General features: G+C 42.7%; 1 protein-coding gene across 1 annotated transcript; it reads right to left on the bottom strand.

Annotated features, from left to right (window-relative positions):
- Positions 1 to 621: 621 nt before the first annotated feature.
- On the bottom strand, positions 622 to 18,506 carry brwd3 (bromodomain and WD repeat domain containing 3). Its single transcript, XM_005471975.4, has 40 exons — positions 18,210 to 18,506; positions 17,983 to 18,041; positions 17,851 to 17,880; positions 17,604 to 17,663; positions 16,330 to 16,480; positions 15,664 to 15,762; positions 15,358 to 15,518; positions 14,951 to 15,172; positions 14,612 to 14,712; positions 14,436 to 14,506; positions 13,940 to 14,040; positions 13,794 to 13,834; positions 13,599 to 13,703; positions 13,365 to 13,515; positions 13,138 to 13,272; positions 12,924 to 13,052; positions 12,518 to 12,743; positions 12,297 to 12,437; positions 11,671 to 11,851; positions 11,446 to 11,539; positions 11,194 to 11,364; positions 10,975 to 11,051; positions 10,698 to 10,893; positions 10,469 to 10,579; positions 10,276 to 10,383; positions 9,801 to 9,925; positions 9,630 to 9,712; positions 9,426 to 9,537; positions 9,214 to 9,275; positions 8,302 to 8,457; positions 8,077 to 8,197; positions 7,855 to 7,980; positions 7,675 to 7,744; positions 7,130 to 7,180; positions 6,901 to 7,044; positions 6,585 to 6,737; positions 6,305 to 6,474; positions 5,934 to 6,022; positions 3,924 to 4,058; positions 622 to 3,820 (listed from the first exon to the last, which is right to left on the bottom strand). Exons 1-40 carry the CDS (start codon positions 18,241 to 18,243, stop codon positions 2,973 to 2,975), a joined length of 5,400 nt encoding a protein of 1,799 aa, XP_005472032.1. The 5' UTR covers positions 18,244 to 18,506; the 3' UTR covers positions 622 to 2,972.
- Between the last annotated feature and the right edge of the window lie 713 nt (positions 18,507 to 19,219).

Genomic DNA, 19,219 nt, shown 5'->3' with positions numbered 1-19,219 from the left:
TGCTGAAGACACAAAACTGGCCACCACACTCTTTTCCTGCCGTGTGCTGCACTCACCCAGCAGCTGTAGTTTTCAAAGAAAAAGCCTTTAATCAGATTTTAATCACTTGATATAAGCATTTGAGGATTTAGCAATTTAAGATTTAGATATAGAATGAAGGTGTTTTATACAACAAGTCACCTTTTCTTTTTTTTTTTTGAGCTATGCGGCACACTTACCACACTAAAAATGACCTTTATCTCTTTATGCACCGAATAGTTAGAACTCGTATGATCCTCCAGCATCACTGCAGTTTCTAGGTGTGGTGGAGCACGGTGCGTCACAGCTCAACCTTGTTTGTTCCTTGTCTGACTCACCCTAGCTTTCAGTGCATTAATGCAGTTAGGCAGTTGCAAATGGTACAGTGAGGTTTATGACTGCCTACCATCACAGTCAGCAGCCCCAGTGTTCAGAAACTCTTGAATCTCTGCCTTCGGTGGCTGTTTACGACCCATTACAAAGACAACTGATGACTCAGTCCCTGTGTTGGGCGAGTAACCCTTCAAGCTTATGCAGGCTTAGCGTGGACAGATATCAGACATGGAAAATTTTCTAAAAGAAAAAAAAGGTTGGACAAAATTCTAAGAGAAGTTCATTTTCTGTTTTATTTAAAAAAAACACAATTAAAACATTATTAAAAAAAACACATTAAGCTTATTCAACCTATGGGAGAACGTTGTCTTTGTCGACTAATCTGATGCTTTGAGGCAAGACTAAGCGTCGTCTACTGTATGAAAATACTGTATCAAAATAAGAATAGTCTTCCCACACTGAGCCATAGGAATTCCAAGACACCAGTTAATGCTGCTGCTCAGCACACCCGATTTTAGACGCCGATTTGTTTAGTTTCTGACAATCTGTCACTAACCGAGCTTTACAATAACTTCGGAGGCCTGCCTCTCTCCTCTGTGACACACGGAGGGGTGAGAAGGTGTGTCTGAATCATAGCATCCAGTGTTGATATGAGAATGTAGGTCATCTCTTCACCTTCTCTTGCAGGACAAGAGTCACGGTAAACAATATTCACGCAACAGAAAGAACACATCCATTCTGCCAGGGGCCACACCGCTGTATTGACATTTCAGATCAATCAGTAATCACAGGTTATTGGGAGGGGAGACAGTGATTATATAGTGTGATGGAGAAAGCCATCATGTGTGCAGTTGATCTACTATCAAAGTTTGAAACCCATCAGGCTACAAAGAGAAGAAACGGTGATCCAAGGATGATACTTCTGCTGTTAACCAAAAGAAAGCGCAATCAGATGAGACCTTCAGTTTAATCATGCACAGGTTGAAAAAGATTTCTACTTATATTTATATAAACTTTAAAAAAAAAAAGAAAAGGGGGGAAAAAAAAGAAGACTGAATTGAAAGTGCCGCCGGCACAGTTCAAACATTCTTACATAAAAATGAGGTTTCATCTTATTTCTCTAATATCTTTATTACTCAGCTGCCACATGGAGGAGATAAATGTGCAAATATTTCTTTTTTCCTCATCACTAATAAAGTATGAAATAGATAAAGTAACCCGAGTATAATGCAATGGAAAAATAAATATTTCTGTGGAAGCGAGCTGGCCAGGGGATTCCTTTGCTTTTGCACAGGCTGGGTAGAGAAGGAGCTGCGGAAATAACCATGAATATTTGCAGGTCTGATCACTCAGAGTACAACAGCACTAAAAACAGTGGCTTTGTTACCCCCGAAAGAAAGAATGCACCACTTGTACCCTTTAAAAACAGCACCCAAGTCTATCTAAATAACAGTGCTGAAGAGACGACCCGAGAGAGAAGAAGCTGGGGAAAGACATTTCCTTTCACATTCACAGACCAAGGACATTGAAAGGGATATTACTATGGTAATCTATTCTCCGTCTGCTCCCAGGGCGTCAAATACTGCTGTTGTGTCAAAACCACCAGTGTCTCAAAGAAATGCAAAGAGGTGGAGACAGTGTAGTGATGTACTGGGTTATGGAAACCAGTCTACCACTCAAATACAAAACAGTTTGGGTCTTATGGGCCGCTTGGAGTCGCATTTAAACACAGCAGGTAAACTTTTCTTCTTCAACAAGCAGGTGTAAACAACAATCTTTTTCCTAACCAAGCAGTTTTTGGTGTTCAAATCTCACCAACAAGTAAAAATTGAAAGAAAAAGTGAAATACAATGAAGCACCCAAATGTGACATAACCCCGTCTCAAGACAACATCTGTACAAAGCCAAGAACGACAACAGTATTTTATGCCCTGGGATAAGAACGTGTTGCCATTTTATTTCACCCACTTCTTCCTAATATTGCTAGTCCTCAGTTGAGGAGAGCACAACCAGATGGATGTCTGTGCTGCAAACAAGAAAAGTTGACATCAGATACCTTAAGTGATTCTGCACCTGTGGCTGTGACCACTACCACAACAGTTTTGCTGATTTACTCAGTGAAAAAGAAATAAAATTAAACAAAACAAAACTACAGATATCTATATGAGCACCATTTTTTTGGCATCTCCACATCCTTCTTTGGTGACCAGGAGCAAGAAAGGTTGCTGGAGGGAAGAAGGGGACTTTATATAGTGTTTAAAGTTCTGGACGTGAAACCACAGGATGAGGAGGAAGAAGACCAGAGCCATGTCGTAAGGGCTCTTCCAGAGAAGCAGTAAGGCCGAGGTGAGATAATCCAGTTGGAGAGGGTCCGTGTTGAACAGAAGCTCTGTTGACCAGGGAAGGAAAAAAAAATCCGTGGCAACATTTTATGAGCACCGGCTATCAGTTTGAGAGTCATAATCAGTCTTTAGATAAAAAGAGAAATCATATTTATATATTATATATACACACACACAAATTTGTATAAAAAGAAAAAAAATAATCCCTGATGTGTTTACTCATGTTTTACAGTTCTTTCATTGAGGTTTGGAAACAAGGGGATGGGGGAGGGGCGACGTGTCAGTGACTCCAGCCCATAAGGTGGCTGACACGGGCTTTCTCAGTCATGCGGCGTACCCGTCCTGAGCGCGACATGCCCAGGTTTAGAGGGTCGTCTTTCGACCCATGGCCTTCATCCTCCGAGTCGTCTCTGTATCGAACTGTCCTGCGGCCCTGGTTTCGTGTGTTGACCCGCCGAGACTTACACTGGCTGTCTCTCTGACTGCTAGCTGCTGCTGCCGCCCGTGTCTGCACCTCAGAGTTGTTATCATCCTCCTCTGGCTCCTCCTCTTCTTCTTCTTCCTCCTCTTCTTCTTCCTCCTCCTCCTCCTCCTCCTCCTCATCTTCTTCCTCCTCATGTTTTACATCCACCTGTTGCTGTTGCTCCTTCTCTTCTTCTTCTTCTTCTTCTTCTTCTTCCTCCTCCTCCTCTTCTTCTTCTTCCTCGTCCTCCTCTGCCTCTTCCTCCTCCTCTTCCTCCTCCTCCTCATCCTCCTGCTCCTCTACCTTAAGCTGCAGTCGTGCTCGTTTAGGTCCCTGTGCCTCTGTGTCCTCTCCTCCTTTGTGTCTCCTCTTTCCTGAGGCTGCCACCTTACCCTTAGCTGAGAGGCGTACTGACAGGCAGGGGGCTTTGCTGTAGTCATGATCTCCTCCTCCCTCCACGTACTTTTCCACCTCAGAGTCAGAGCTGTTGTCGCTGTCAGACGATGAGGAGGAGGAGGAGGAGGAGGAGGATGACGACGAGGTGGAGGATGACTCCAACGAGGAGCTGTTGGATCCTGACGCCTCCTCTTCATCGTCGGACTGTGACGTTTCTCGCAAGTGCCGCTGTCTGGAGCCGTTACTTAGGTGCAAGTTATTCTGGTGACCTGATAGAAAACGAGAGGGCGGCGGGTCATTTCTGCACCGTAACTTTGCAGGAACACTGAAAAGGGAAAACGTGCATGCTTTTTAGTTACTGCTTTGCAATACCTGATTTCTTCACGGGAGTTGCTTGGCTGCGGGTCACCCGATGTGGTCCTCGATTTCTGCTCCTGACACTCGTCCCTGAAGTTGGGGAAGAAGGCTGGACGTCCTCTTCCTCTGCTACACTACTGCTTTGCTGAGCTAAAGAAAAAAAAAAAAGACAATGCAATTACCCATCAGAAAAGCTGAGAGTACAGAAGCAACTAATCACATTAGAAGATACTAGAAGCTTTTAGCAGGGGTGAATGTATGTAAGTCAGGTAAACACAACACCACCAAAAATAATGCAGAGAGCCTGAATGTCGTTTGTTATATTTACCATCTTGTTGGGATGCCAACCTCGATATTACCCAACTAACACTAAACAAAGTAGAGCCAAATGGACAAATTGAAATGGTGGCCTGTTTTATAAGTGGGAAAATATACTTTTGTTTGCCATTCCTACCGTTCCTCTGAAAACTGATTTGTCTTTTGTTTGGTAGCGTTTTCATATTTTCCTTTTTTCATGTCCCCAAGTTTTCAAAACTCCTTGATTAACACGGATATTTAATTAATTCTTCCATCCTGGTTTATTTTCCATGATTTGCTGACCTGCTGATGTCAAACTGTGTCTGTTTTTTGAACTACGGCTTTAGTGACGATATAAATAGATAAATACTCGCTTGTAGCATGTTCCTAAAACTAAAACCTTGGATTGATCAGTGTCCACACAGCGTCACCACCACATGCTAAAGGTGGGAAAAGTCGCCTGCATCACTCAGGCGGGAGATTTTATTGGCTGACTGACACCTCTAGGCTTGCATGGCCGTGCTGAGCAGGGCTTTCCCCTCACAGTTGATGTTTGCTAAGACTAAGATTTGGGGCAGAACCACTCACTGTTTATTTGCAGTTTGTTCAATAAACTAAATTTTCCAGACATTTCTAAAAGACGGGATTCTCGATATGCACCTTTGGTCAGCTTTTCTTGCGCTGTGTCACGTGTTACCTCTGTTGAGATGTGCCTGTATTAATCGTTACAATTTTATGATGCAGAATTTGATTTAAAATGACAATTTTTAAACTCTCTTAATTGCGGGAAACAAACATTCTAGCAGAAACAGAAATTGTTTTTAGCATAGCATAACTAACAGCAAACAGTCACCACTTCCAACAACAGCAAAAAGTGATGCCGGATAAAGAAAAGAGGGCAGAATCTGCTGTTTGGAGCATTTTTGGCCTTGGGGAAAAAAGAAGAAGAAAAAAGAGAAAGGAGAGAATTGCTTTTTGCGTCACATCAACTTTTGCTTAATGTGTTACTCAACACTAACTGACGTCTTTCCAAATGAATAATTTGTGCCGCAAAGTTTGGAAGGAAAAGCGCAAACAGAGTTTGTTTCAAAGCTGCACTTCCCAGCTCTGCTGCAGGAAGCATCAACAGTAAGAAGCCTTATATTGACTTCAGTGTCATTACATGTGACCTCAGAGTGGAACAGGCAGCTCCTTGTTCCACACATGCCAGTTTTGTTGAAAGATTATTTTTTGTTTTAGTTGTGTCATTTTTAGTTTATCAAGACATTTATGTTTCTACATTCTATCCAGTCCTGAAGAATGAGTCACTGTAAAGATATGTGAAGACACAATTATGAAAAAAATTTGTGTTATTATTATTTTTTTTAAAGGTGATATGTCATGAAACTGCAAGGCTTCTAAAATATTGGTATATAAATGTTCAGTCATACCGCCTGTGCTACTACATAATAAGTTGTTTAAATAAAAGTCTTTATTGACACTTTTAGTGAGCCATCTGTAAGTACTGTAAAAGCTGAAAAAAGGGAAAATGACACTGATGTTACGCTTTGATTCACAGGAAACAAACAACCTCTGCAGCTTTTCATTGGATTAAAATCAAACTGAGGTCATTCTGGTTTTTGAAGAGTAATAGCTATCACTTTACCAACTCTAAGAGCAGTTCACTGCACGAGTCTACGCAGCAGATGGATCTATAAAGCACAGAAAGCCACAACAGTGCCAACGTACCTTTATGTGATCTCTGAGAACGATTCTTTGTTGAGGTCTGGGATTTTTTTGGCTTTGACGCCTTCCCTGACTTGTGCTTTCCTTTTGAGCTGGGCAGAAGAGGGGGACAAGAAAGAAGCAACAGTTAAGAATTATTGTTAACAACACAATAATAAATATAAACAACGACAGGGTGGCTGCAACTTTCAGCAGTTTCTGGAATCGTTTTTCCAACCACGACACCTTGAAATGATATTAAAGAGAAAACATTTCTTTATTTCAGTACGGAACTTCTGAGATGCTTTCAGAGGCTGCAGACACTTTGATGGGCCCGAGTGAAAAATATCATCTGATAACACGATGCGTCTAGGTTTGTGAATGTGGCAGAGTACCTGTGGGATGGACTATTAGGTGGCGAGCTGCCTCCGTTGTGCAATCTGTTCCTGTAAGTGAGATGTTGACGAGCCCGCCGTTCGTTCTGAATGGCAGACTTGTAGTCAGAAATGATGGAGATGATGTGTTTTTCAAAGAAGGCCGACAAGCTGAGGGTCATGGTATAGATCTAGAAATAAAAGAACGCGATACGTAAATGCTAAACCGAAGCTTTCTCAGACTGCATCTATAGCAACAGCATTTTTACAGAATGTTTTTATTTCTCGGTGAGCTACTCACCTGTGACTTCTTGTTAGGAGTGTATGCTTTAGAGTTGCTGAAAATGAGGCGGATGTCTTTGGCAAACTCCATCGGATTTTCATAGTTTCCTACTGCCAGTGTCTCTGACACTGTACCCAGATCCATGGGAGTGTCAATGATGTCTCGATAGTCCTGAACGAAAAAAAGAGCAGCAATGCTGAAAAACAGCGATTCACCTGAATGCAACTTCTAGTTTTACACTTGCAGCACGCACTGCAAATGCTACTTTAAGCTGTAAGAGGTGTCTGGCATGTGTGGTCTTATTTCAAATGGAGGTTTATCCTGATTGTTTTACCGGATATTCAAAGAGATCCACGGGCTGCCTGAAAGGTTCTGAATCCATGGAAGCTGTCATTCGACGCAACAGCTCTCGACATTGACCTCGCCAGGCTTTCGGATCCAGAACCACACCACGCTTCTTAGAATTTGCAGTGCCTCCCTGGCAGAGACAAAATGAAAGTCAATGAGACTGGGACAACAGCTGGGGGGTTAAAAATCCTGTCAAATATCTACTGCTGCCTTACCCGGTGTCCTGTAGATGTTCCTGGAGTGTCTGAATCTACGTCCAAGTCAACCTGCAAAAAAAAACCACATAAAAATCCACGTTTCCATTTGCTTTTTAGGACATGTGAATGGGATGCAGTGATCTCCAGCTGGGATAGCCTATGTTTCCTTTTCATTTCTAAACCAAGCAACAAACAAAGGCAACGTCTACATCAGGTCATTAATGGATTACTGGATAACAAATACAGTTAGCTTCCTAAGCTAATCTCTAGCACAATGGTTCAAATCACTACATCCTAAAATAACTAAATGTGCCAGATGACAAATGGACAACATTATTCAACAAATGCAACAACTTCAAAAACTGATTTGCAAAATCAAGTTTAACTGACAGTCTTTAACACATCCTCTGCAAATGTAATGCTGGAGGTAATTTTGTAGAAAACATGAAACATTAAAGACCTCATTTTCCTTTCTGCTGAGTTTTTCAGTGATCTGCAGGAACCCTATAGTCAGTCTAATAATACAAACCACACAAACACAGAAACACTTGTGCAACACCCACCTCAGCTTCACTGCTGACTTCAGACTTCAGTTTACGATACAGATCCAAGATGTCGATGCAGCTTTGATCCCTGAATGAGGCAGCGGGATCAAGGCATCAGAAACGTGCGTTTTCATCATGGTCACTCCACTATTAAAGCATCGGTGAATTTAACACAGTAGAAACTCTGTCAAGTCTTACCCGATATAGTGAAGGAGAACATCAGTCACCACCTTGGCAGCTGCTACAATGGGGCTTTGAGGTTCATTGAAAGTGCGGGCATTGTGTTCAATGTAACGCACCTCCCACATTAACGCAGAGATCCGCCTGCAGCAGAGAAAGGCATCAGTGCTTGAAACTCAGCCGTTAACACACCAGGACTTTGAATTCATAGAGAAGGTTTATGAGTGCATGCTGCTTCACCTGTAAAAGCGATTCTCCAGACGCTTGCGGATGGTGCTGAGGTCAGTGGGGTAAGCCACTACGGTGCAGTACAGAGGGTAGTCCTGCAAATTTACCGGTACTGCGAATGCCTTGGCTACATCTGGGGAACAAACACAAATAAAATCAAACCTAGCAAAGGTCAGGAAAACAAGGTCAGATTGTACTTTACCGCAAAGCTTCAATCAATCCTTTAGGGAGGCATACCCAGTGTCAGAAGCTGATCGATGCCATGAATGACTCGCTCACATTCTTCATCTCGTGTATGAGCCCCCCATTCACCTTCCTGAGGCTCATAGAGTAGAGCTTTCAGCTCCTCTTCTGCCACCTCCACACCATCACCAACCTGCTCTGGCAAAGCAGCTGATGGAGCCACAAAAGTGTCAGAATATTAAACAGCAGTTAGTCACCATGAAAAAAAGGAGAGAAGTAAAATACTTTTCTTTTGGTTGTTAAAAGTTACACTGCAGGCTATAAAGAATTCTCTGGGTTAAAATTAATAGAACAGAGTGCAATAAAAACACAAACAGTGTTACAGTGACAGATTTTTTTTTTTTATGTTACCATTTTGCTACTGAGAGAAAATGGGATAATAAATCTGTGCTGACCGAGAAGAAATACAAGCAATGTAAAAATTTCCATTTATACGAGCCTGTCATTCAGAATGAACTACTTGATGTCAGTATGATGTTATTTGAAAAGGACTTTGGGGAGGTTTCAAATTTTCAGGTATGGTCTAGATCGCCACCTGTTAAAACTGCCTTGGCTCCTAATAACAAACTACAGAAAACAAATGACTGCAGGAAACAATATGTAAAGAGTGTAGGTGGGTGGTGGCATTATTTACATGCAACTCAACAGTGTGTGTATAATGTCATTTCTATGGTTATTCCAACAAGGACACGGAAATTAATGGCAGACATGTTTTTGTTGTGGGTTCCAACCCCGCTGTTAGATGAATGAGATCAAATGTGTTTCTTTTCAATAGAAATGCCATAATATACAGTATTTCACTTTTATTGGGTACAATTATGTTTGACTTTTTTCTGCGTCTTTTATCTTCTGTAATAGAGCGACATATTTCAAAATAATACACACATTTCAATAAATATTACTGACCTTCCTCAGGAATAGGCTCCATATCCCAGGGACTCATTTTCTCCCGCTCACCGTTATCCCATCTGATGAAACAAATGTGATAATATGCCACTAGATCATGCTGCGTATGAGATTAGAGATGCTTATCTGATTTTACTCTGGAGAAGGTGACATAAAGCCAGCAAAAAATAAATTAAAAAATTACAGCGAGCTCTGCTCACACACAGACGTACTTTACTGCGTAGCACTGAAACAGGCTGTCGGGATACTCTGGCTGCAGGGGCTCTTGATCCTCCACAGAGCCAAACCACCAGGCGTCGTCAATGATGCTGCGGAACCTCATGCCTGAACAGAGGATCAAACGGATGTGATGGACAGTCCTTAAAATTTAACGTGAGCAGTAAATACAGGAAGGAGACTGCTAGGGAGTGACTAACCAGGTTGCCAGTTGTGCTCTTTAGCCTCGTTGTAAAACTGCTGCAGTACCAGAAAATCAATGACATCAGGCATGTCATGATACCTGGGGTGTGTGGGAATGAAAAGGTGGTCAAATACATGTGGTCACGGTCATTTATTACATTGAATATGTAAGTATTGCTCATGCTCACTTTAAGGAGAAAGACTCATTGGTCATTTTCCCTGAGACTGGGTCCAAGAACGCCACTTTTAGGCAGCAGAGGGTAGGAGGTCCCACTTCATACTTAATTCCAACCACTTTCACAGATTCCTGATCCTGAGGTGGAAGAAGAGAAAAGGAGGTCAATGCAGCTGGACAAACTCCTGTAAGGAAGGATTACTGTGGCATTCTGTAGATTGTGTTTCAAGTTGTTTTCATTTTCAAAAACAGCAGCAGATTGTGGTGAACTAGCAGGGTTGAAGGGGGACTCTGCAGAGAGCTTAGAGGTTTGCCAATTTTTGCTCATGTCTAACTGCAGTGCAAAGTGGGTGAGACCACCGGGTTGCCGCTTTCAGGTGGTTACAAAAATTGGCTGTCGTTTTCAAACTCTCCAAACAGCCTGGGCACTAATGGTGCACGCCAGGGCCGATACACAGCATTTGCTATTATATAAAACTGTGCCATACCCTGAGGTTGAGTCTGTTCCACGGCTGCTTCTGAGGGTTGATGCTGTAAGCCTTAGCTCTGCGAACAGCCCGGACGTAAGCCTGATGGCCCTGTTTGAAGTAGATGAGCTGGAGGAGGACAGGAGAATCATGGTTTTAAAAAGTGTGATGTAACATGTATTTCCTGTTTGATATTAGGAGCGCCAGTCCTTACTTCATCTCCCATTTGTGGAACAAAAGGAGAGCGGCGGGGGACAGTCTCCATAATCCAAGATGGCGGCAGCCACTCCTCCGCATCAAGTCCACCCAGAGAGGATGTGGGTTTCTGAGTGGATATGATTTATTACATGTTAAATTACATACTCCTGCCATGTTGTGTGACAACTAGCAAACGCACTGATGTGCTTTTACTGTGAATACTGCAGCTGCAGGTGTTGGCTCACTTGTTTGGTCTCCTTAGACTTCTTCTTCCTCTTCTCTTTTTCCCTCGTCCTAGCCTCCTTGGCTTCGTTATCTCCTTCTTCTTCCTCAGAGCTGCTGTAATCTGGAGGCTGTACAGGTCTCCTGGTAGGTCGCTTTGGCGGCTGCAAATTGATCCCAGCATCCGCTGTCCAATCAGAATATTCACTGGAGGAATCACTGAGAATCAAAGCGGGGTACCGTCAGGCGGGTGATCGGACTATATTTTGAAAATTCTGCTCGATCAGTGTGTTTATTTACCTCGAGCTGCTTTCACTCTGCCACCGAGCATCACCATCTGAAGATGCATCGGTTTGCTCCACCTGTTCTTCTGCTTGCTAACAAAAATACATCCAACACCTTTAGTATAACATGAATGACTGCTAATAGTTAGAACTTGTTTTTGATTTTATCCCTGTTTACTAAGTGACTCTATACCAAGGTAACTTTAAATATCAAGCAGAACAAGGTGAATCATACTTCTCCATCACTCTCCGAGTCCATCTGGCTGTTAGAGGTACGTCGGTTGCTGGGATTTCTACTCCTGGTCCCAGGACGCCGGATTTGAGCTGACCGGGTTTGATAGGCATGGCGCTTATGAGTTTTCTTCGTGGGCCGCAGGGAACGCAGGCGTGAAGACAACAGATCGCTCTACGAAACCCAAAAGATCAGAAATGAATTAACACATGTGGGATTTCTGACGTAACAATAGTGATGCAGAAAAAAGTGTACCTTAGGTGCACAGGTTACTGGTTTCTTCTTCCTCTCAGCGTTGTATAGAGAACATTCAATGTCACCTTTGGCTTGTCTGCACTCCTCTGAAACTCTTAAAAATACATTTAAAAAAGTATTATGAATTTAAAAATCCTATTTAAAAAAAAAGATCTCCTTGCTTTAAAATCCAATCTTTTTATGCAATCCCCTTAAAACTAATCTAATTCTCTTCATCTTCCTCACCTGAATATCCCCTGCGGCACTTCATTGACCACCACTCTGCGGCTCCAGGCCAGCAGGTCCCTCTCGGTGGCCACCTGACTGGGAAGGGCGTTATGCTGCATTTGCCACACCCCATCCACCTGCCCACTTCTGTGAGGTGCAACAACTGGAGAGGAGGGCACCGCCTCTGCGCCTTCACCAGCTGAAAACAAGATTATATTTGTTTTCTTCTAAATATAATTACAGGTTACTGGGGACACTTTTGGAAGAACTTGACAAAAAATGTTTATGTTCAGAGTTTTGCACAAAAAGCAGAATTTCACAAGTTTAACCTCAGCCACTGAGAAAGAGCCAACAATGTTCTCTTCATTTCAATTTAGGTAAAGTTTTTTTACATACCACCAAATAAAAACAAGCGTCCTCTCTCAAGGCGCTTTATATTGGACGGTAAAGCCCCTGCAATATTGGAGAAAAAACCCCCAAAATTAGGCGACCACTTCCTGTTAAAAGGTTTCTTCCTTTTAACAGGAAGAAACCTTCAGCAGAATCAGGCTCAGGGAAGGGCGGCCATCTGCTGCGCCCGGTTCTTGGAGAGGGGTGGGACACAGGACAAAAGACACTTAACTAAAGTTGAGTAAAAAACACACCTTCTTCCCCTTCTGCCTGCCGCTCTGCATTCTGACGCTCATCTTGTTCATTCTGCAACTGTCTGATGAGATTGTCCAACGGGCTTTCTCCATTTTCTGCCGTTTGCTGGCCAAGAACCTGCTCAACCAACTCTCCATCATCTAAGTAAAGCAAAGAGAAATCAAGCATCAAACACCATCTGTCCCTTCTTCTGAATTTTCACCTGTGAATCTGTGCTTACTGTTAGCCATGTATCCCATCTGAGGTATTAGCTGCTCTTCCTTGCAGTTCTCCCGTCCAGGCACCAGGCGCTGGTAGTGAGGAGGATGAGGATTCCCGTCGACATCCACAAGGAAGGGTGGAGGCATGAGGTGTGGCGCCTGTTGCGTCTGCTCATCCAGGACGTAGTTATTAGAGTCACGGATAAGAGGGCGATAGTCCGTGTGGAAGAACATCTGGTCAGGAATCTGGAGGGGAGCAAGAACAGCGCGCCGCCACAGGGTGACACCGATTCTTATGATTAAAGAACAAAATGTGTAATCACAAATCCACCGTGCTGTCCAAATATTTATTCTAAATGTTCCTTTAAAAGTGAGGAAATGATAGGGGTGATTATTTTGGGTAAACAAGATTCAGCTAGCAGTTACCTTTTCATATGGTCTGCTGCAGCCAAAACCAAAGATGAGCAAATGGCCGTGTGAGTCAGTGCAGGCAAAATGCTGCCCATCTGCTGAGAACTTGCAGTCATAAATAGCACCGTGGCCTTGGCCCTCAATCTGCAAACAAACATTTAAAATTGAACTTAAAGCTGGTGAAAAACAAAACATTGCTGGTAGGTGATGCTCGCTGTGGATCGGTTACCATGTTGAAGAAATTGCGGATCTTGACTCCTTTGGTTAGGTCCCAGATGTAAATGTTGCCATCGTGGCCGGCAGATAACATGATGCGGGAGTCAAATGGATGAGCCTCCAGCACAAACACCTCGTCGTCATGACCCTTGAACAGAGACACAGCACAGACAATCAAGCAGGCCAATTTGCCATTTTACACCGAATGAACTGCAGATAATGTCGGCTTCAGCTACTCACAGACAAAATGTGCAGCAGCTGTCCAGTGGATGTGCTCCACACTTTGAGCAGGTAGTTTGACACCGCTGTGATTACAGTGCTGTCAGTGCGGTCCCAGGCAACCATAGTCACCACCAGCTTAGCTTTGTCGTCCCCTGTGGCGGCAGTGCTCCTAAAAAGAACATCCCATCAGATGTGAAAAATGATAGCGGTGGAAGCGCCATCACTAAACACTACGAGTCTTCCCTCTCTTACCCTGGAAGCCTTGCAGCCATGTCTAAAGTGGTGCTCTTCCACTCCTGCTGCTGGTAATGCCAAATCTTCACCGTGCCGTCGCGACTGCCGCTCACGAACCTTAGGCTGGACACACATACACAGTTATTCTTCACACACTTGTAAAACACACTAAAAATATTTGAAGTCCGTGCAGATTTGAGCAAACACACTCACCTGTCACTGTTATTGCTGAATTGGACGACCACGACTTTATCCTAAAAGCACAAAAAGTAGGAAAAAATACAAGTTGTGTAAACAAACCTTAAAAAGCACAACAAAGCGGACCAAGAAGAATGTAGCGACTGGATGCTGTTTCTTACCGTGTGAGCATCCATCTCAGAAACCTTCATAGGAGACTCAGCACCAAGATAGTAGACCCTGATCATATGATCAGTGCCTCCAGTAGCCATGAACATGCCACCTATTATCAGAAGAACACATTCAGTCTACAACAATGACCCTCAGTGTTCTGCCATACTGTATATTAGTTAACTTATAACCATTTCAAATGATGAAATGATTTTAATTTTGCAAACACACTACCCTATTTTTTTAAACTGTGGGCAGCACTTATTATGTCACTCAATTCTCTTATATGTATGTGTGAAAGTTTGGCCTGTTTAAGTTAATATCTTAAAAGCAGCAAAAGTTTACCTAAAATAAGAGATGGAATTGATTTTTAACAGGAGTCACAAAAGTAAAAAATAAAAAAAATAAGACTTGTGCAGTTATTAACTGATCTGTGTTTGCTCTGCTAATCACAGCAGCTGAGATCATGTAACAACAAAATGTTGCCTGGCATGGAGATACACTTACCACTGCTGAAAGATGAAGTGGAGACTTGCACCCCCGGCCGTGAACGCTCCATAAACTTGACTGGCTGATCACTGAGGGGAAGGGAAAACAAACAAAAAACAAAAAACAGAACCTGTGGTTATCTTCATGAAAACCACCAATGCTAAGCATGTTACATTAGACGCCTCTGTACTTACTTAAATTTCATGGTGAGCGAGTGCCACTTCCAGAAACACACCATGCCATCTGCACCAGTTGATGCCAGGTACCGAGTTGTTCCTCTGGCTGCTGGGCAAAACTGGGAGGAGGGAGAGAAAGAAAGTTGGTGTTGGTTAGTCACAGGGAAGGACTGTGCAGCACTTCACATAACAAGCCAGCAGCAGGCGCAGGATTAAAGTGATCAAGATAAGATGAAAGCATTTAGTAGATGAATTTGCTTTCAAACATTTAATTCCTGTATGATGTAGTCAAGTTTTTAGTTTTATTTGATACTTCAAATGCTGTAAAAGGACTCTGCACTTTCTTTTAAGTATCACCTGTATGGATGTGATAGACGCAGCATGAGCCTGCAGCACAGTGATGGGCGCACAGGCGCGTAGGCACCACACTCTGATGACTTTGTCACAGCTGGCAGAGGCAATGAGGCTGTTCTCGTGGTTGACAGCCATGTCACAGATCTCCGCTGAGTGGCCGCGGAGTGTTGCCAGGAGCCGGCCATCATCTGTGGCCCAGATTTTTACCAGGCAATCATCAGAACCCTAAAAACCAATCCGACAGCGACAAATTAATAAGACAGCTCCACTGGAAACCACCTTCGGCTGAAGCTCCATGTTGTGTTTTGGAAGAGTTCAGTAGTTACCTTAGATGTAGCATGACAACTGGAAGAACAACCGCTAAAATAAAATAGACAGGGATGGTGAAATAATAAGAAATTCTCACTCACCGTAAATATTCGACGACCGGTACGGTCAAAGGCCACACAGTAGACTGAAGAAAGGTGGCCAAGGATACGTTTGTGTATCTTCATGTGTTGGTAGGAGGAAGACGGCAGAACCTGGCCAAAACGACCTGTGCCTGTGGCCTGGCGAGCACCCATGATGGACACTTGATGTGAAACACATACAAATAATTAGTAGAAGCAACACACTGCCACAGAAAACTTAATATCACTGGTCTAAGTGCTTAGTGGAAATAAAAGGCATAAATGATATATTGCTGTAAAAATTAATTTTAAAAACAGTTTACACACCGACATTAGGAGAACTTCCATTGCTCACTGGAGGTTCTGGTGGACGTCCTCGGTGGAGTGCAGCAACAGCTGAGCCACTACATACCTTGTGGCTACAACCTATGTTAAAAACAGTGAGTTGAAGAATGAATGCCAAAAATACTCCACTACAGCCTCTTTACTCGCCTCAGATTGACTGGTTTTCCATTACAATTGAGTACCACCTCATGTGCGTAGTAGCTGTTACAGCAACATGTCCGAGCGTCCCATGACATAATTAGTATGCAACACGAACACTACAACAAAGGTGGACGGCAACAATTTAGCTGCTGCTCAATCTGTGGCTTTTCATCAGACTCGGAGACCACAGCATTGTTTTAGTAGCCATTTCCCTCGTTGCCGGGTTTCAAAAATGGCGATTTAGATTTTCATGAACGAGACACTCTCATGACTCTTCGGGTGACGTTAATAACCTACCAATTGGTGGCATGCAGTCTGATAGTACCTAGTACCTGCTCAGATCGCTTGGAACCCTGGCCAAGTAGGTACTATTTTAGTACCTGGTACCAGGTACTAGGACCTAATGGAAAACCCTGAAAGGCGTGGTGAGTTGATCCGAGTAGGTACTAATGAAAAGCACAAAATAAATACATTTTAAAAATCATAGAAAAACAGGAATATGCTCACTTTTGCTGGTGCGAAGCAAGGACTGTCTTCCCAGCCCCAGAAGTGTCTGGACTCCAGGAACACTAGGTGGGATCTCCTTTTCTATAAGTGGGCCTATCCGCTGGCAAATCCTGAGCAAATAGTCTGCAGGAATGTGCTGGTTCACCACCACCTGCACATGTCAGCGATGGTAATTACATATTAATACAACAAATAACAAAACAACAACACACAATCACATCAGCTGCATTGTTACGGGTGCTAAAATAAACTTATAAGTTAATTTAAAGGACTCTAAACAATGCCACAGTTCTGAAAAACCAACTGCAAAAACCAACGGCGCATGTGATTAGAGGATCACCAGGGGGTCCTTTGTCCCTCCTTGGGGGGATACTCCCACTGGGTTTAAATCTGGGACTCTCGGCCATTTGACCTTAGAACTGAAGAAGCTTCTCGGATGAGAGGTGAAACGTCTTCAAGCAACTTAAAGAAGTCCAGACGCTTTTCTTTGCAAACTCCTTTGACCAACTGCACTGAATTGATCAAATAACTGATCACATAAGAAACTACTTTTTTTTAAAAAAAAAATAACCAACAACAAAACATGGTGAAACTTAAAATGGTCTGCATGCTGATAATGCACTGGTTACCACTGCAAATGAGAAAACAAAACAAAACACGAGCCACACTTCCTGTAATTTAAGTTGATTATAACATTAACTGAGTCATTTTCAATACAGGCAAGAAAGATCCAATCCAAACAGCTCTGCAATCACACATAAGTAGTCTCCAACTGTTTCATTTTCCTCTTCCTGTTTATTGCTGCCGATATTATAATGTGTGCATGGTTTTGTCATGCAGATAGTTGGAAAACAATCAAGGGAACGGGAGGGAGAGGTAGCGCAAGAGGAGGGAGAGAAAAGCTTACAGCGAATCAAAAGAGCTTCTTGCTATTCTTCCGGTTCGCTCGCCAACGCAACTGCGATATCATTGGCTCCAAAAGAAGATTGACACAGCGCTGGATCTAGTTCAGCCTATCACTATCGGCTCTTATCTTCATTCTCCGCCCACTAGCCCACACAATAGCATAGCCTGTATATAGTTATTTATCAACAGGCCTGCACTAATATAGATGCTTAAATAGGTTAAAATAAATACAAACATGCTGAAAACACATCGTTTTGGTTGGTTAAAAGAATTAAAACGTTGACATCCCCGAAAAGGTTATTGTCAACCGAAAGCGGAATAAAAAGATCCATATTATTAAAAAGTTAATAATAACTATTCACACTCACCCAATCTTGGAAGTTCCGTTTGTATTTCTTCCCGTCCCAACTCCATCGTTGCGGGACCAACTAAAGTTAAAAGAGACGATATCAGAGAGGACACAAAATTGCGAGGCTCGTCCCGGCAGGGAATCGCGCTCCTTTATCTAGCATCGATCAAAACTACTAAAAAGCTGGCCCCAAAAAGCGTCGAGATGGGCATCACTACGGAAACCCACACATGAGAATAAAATCAGAAAGGTTCAGCTGAACCTACCTCATACTCCTCCAGCTCCTCGATCAGGATCTAACAACAGAGACACAGTTAGCAACGGATGCTAAGAAACCTACTTATTTAGACGATTTTTAACCAGTACGACTTGCTATTTTGTTCATCGTAAGGTATTACCTTTGCGGCTTTTTTACACGGTCCAGACTGCAGAAATCTGGCAATGAGGTAATAGAGTTCTGAAAAGAAAAACAGTAAATGAGCTTGGTACTAACGGAGGTAGCTATTGAGCGGAGCTAGCGTTAGCCAGCTGCGCTCGGTTAATTAGCTCGCTACCTGGCACACAACTGAAAACAGTGTAAATGCAAAATATTTAGTCGCGAATTAAAGCAGCGGTCAGTACTCACCAGCTTCGATTTGTGAACACTGTTCTCTTGCCATCACTTGGTAAGACAGGCGACATTAAGACAAACTGATGTTTTAGCTCGCTGGTTAGCCGCCGGCTAGCTAAGAGTAGCTAGGTGTGTGTAGCTAAAACAGGCTAGTGAATGGCCTCCTCTCGCAAGTTGTTCCCATACTATCCGCTGCTTTGGATTAGTGCCCTCTAGTGAATCAACACAGTACCGGACGGAGTGCTTTCTTCAGAAAGAATGAATCCATGTTACAAATAAAACTCGTTAAAATTTCACAGATTTTACACAACAATTGAACGTTAATACTTTTCAGCGGTAAAATAATTTTTTTCAGGATTAATATTTTAAAGGGTAAATGTATTCGTAATTTATTTTTTTTTTTTTTGGGGGGGGGGGGCAACAATGCTATTTTGTGAATAAAAATATTTGTGGTTTTAAATATATTGTTGCCAGTCAATATACAGTTGCAATTGTTGGAGCAATCTCACTGATCTTAATATATTTGGACATACAAAAAGTATGTCCAAATAAATAAGTTTTCTATCAGTTCATTTTCTAGTAGGTACAAATGCATTCGTCTTTGATATGAGGAGTGTTTTGGTTACAGTCTCTAGCATCTGGGTGTCATTGTGGAAGAATCATCCTTGACTTTAACAGTAACAAAGAAAATGTGCAGCTTGTTGAATTGTGAAATAGTATAGCATTTATTTCCACCAGCTCACCCTTGCAAGGCTGAGTTCTAAAGGGTGGGCTTGAACATCATTGCCTTTGTGTGGAGACAAAGTTAGAGAGGCAGGGTTGAGAGGGTTTGGGCATGTGCAGAGGAGGGATAGTGGATACGCTGGGTAAAGCATGTTGACGATGAAGCTGCCAGGCAGGAGGAAAAGAGAACGAGCACAGAGGAGATTCATGGATGTTTTTTGTTTAAGAAGGTTCCTAACTCAGTGAAGTGACCAGAATTATCTGCTAAACAGCCAATAAGAGCTGTTCTTAAAATGCTTAGG

This window comes from Oreochromis niloticus, linkage group LG10 (assembly GCF_001858045.2).
Source record: "Oreochromis niloticus isolate F11D_XX linkage group LG10, O_niloticus_UMD_NMBU, whole genome shotgun sequence".
Taxonomy (NCBI): domain Eukaryota; kingdom Metazoa; phylum Chordata; class Actinopteri; order Cichliformes; family Cichlidae; genus Oreochromis; species Oreochromis niloticus.
This window is presented reverse-complemented; position numbering and strand designations above follow the sequence as displayed.

Excerpts from the sequence above, each read along its gene's own strand:
- brwd3 (XM_005471975.4), bottom strand. The coding sequence starts at position 18,243 with ATGGCAAGAGAACAGTGTTCACAAATCGAAGCTG. Across the intron at positions 15,173-15,357 it reads CCGGTCGTCGAATATTTACG|GGTTCTGATGATTGCCTGGT; the intron begins GTGAGTGAGAAT and ends ATTGGTTTTTAG. Across the intron at positions 14,041-14,435 it reads CACTTCATCTTTCAGCAGTG|GTGGCATGTTCATGGCTACT; the intron begins GTAAGTGTATCT and ends TTCTGATAATAG.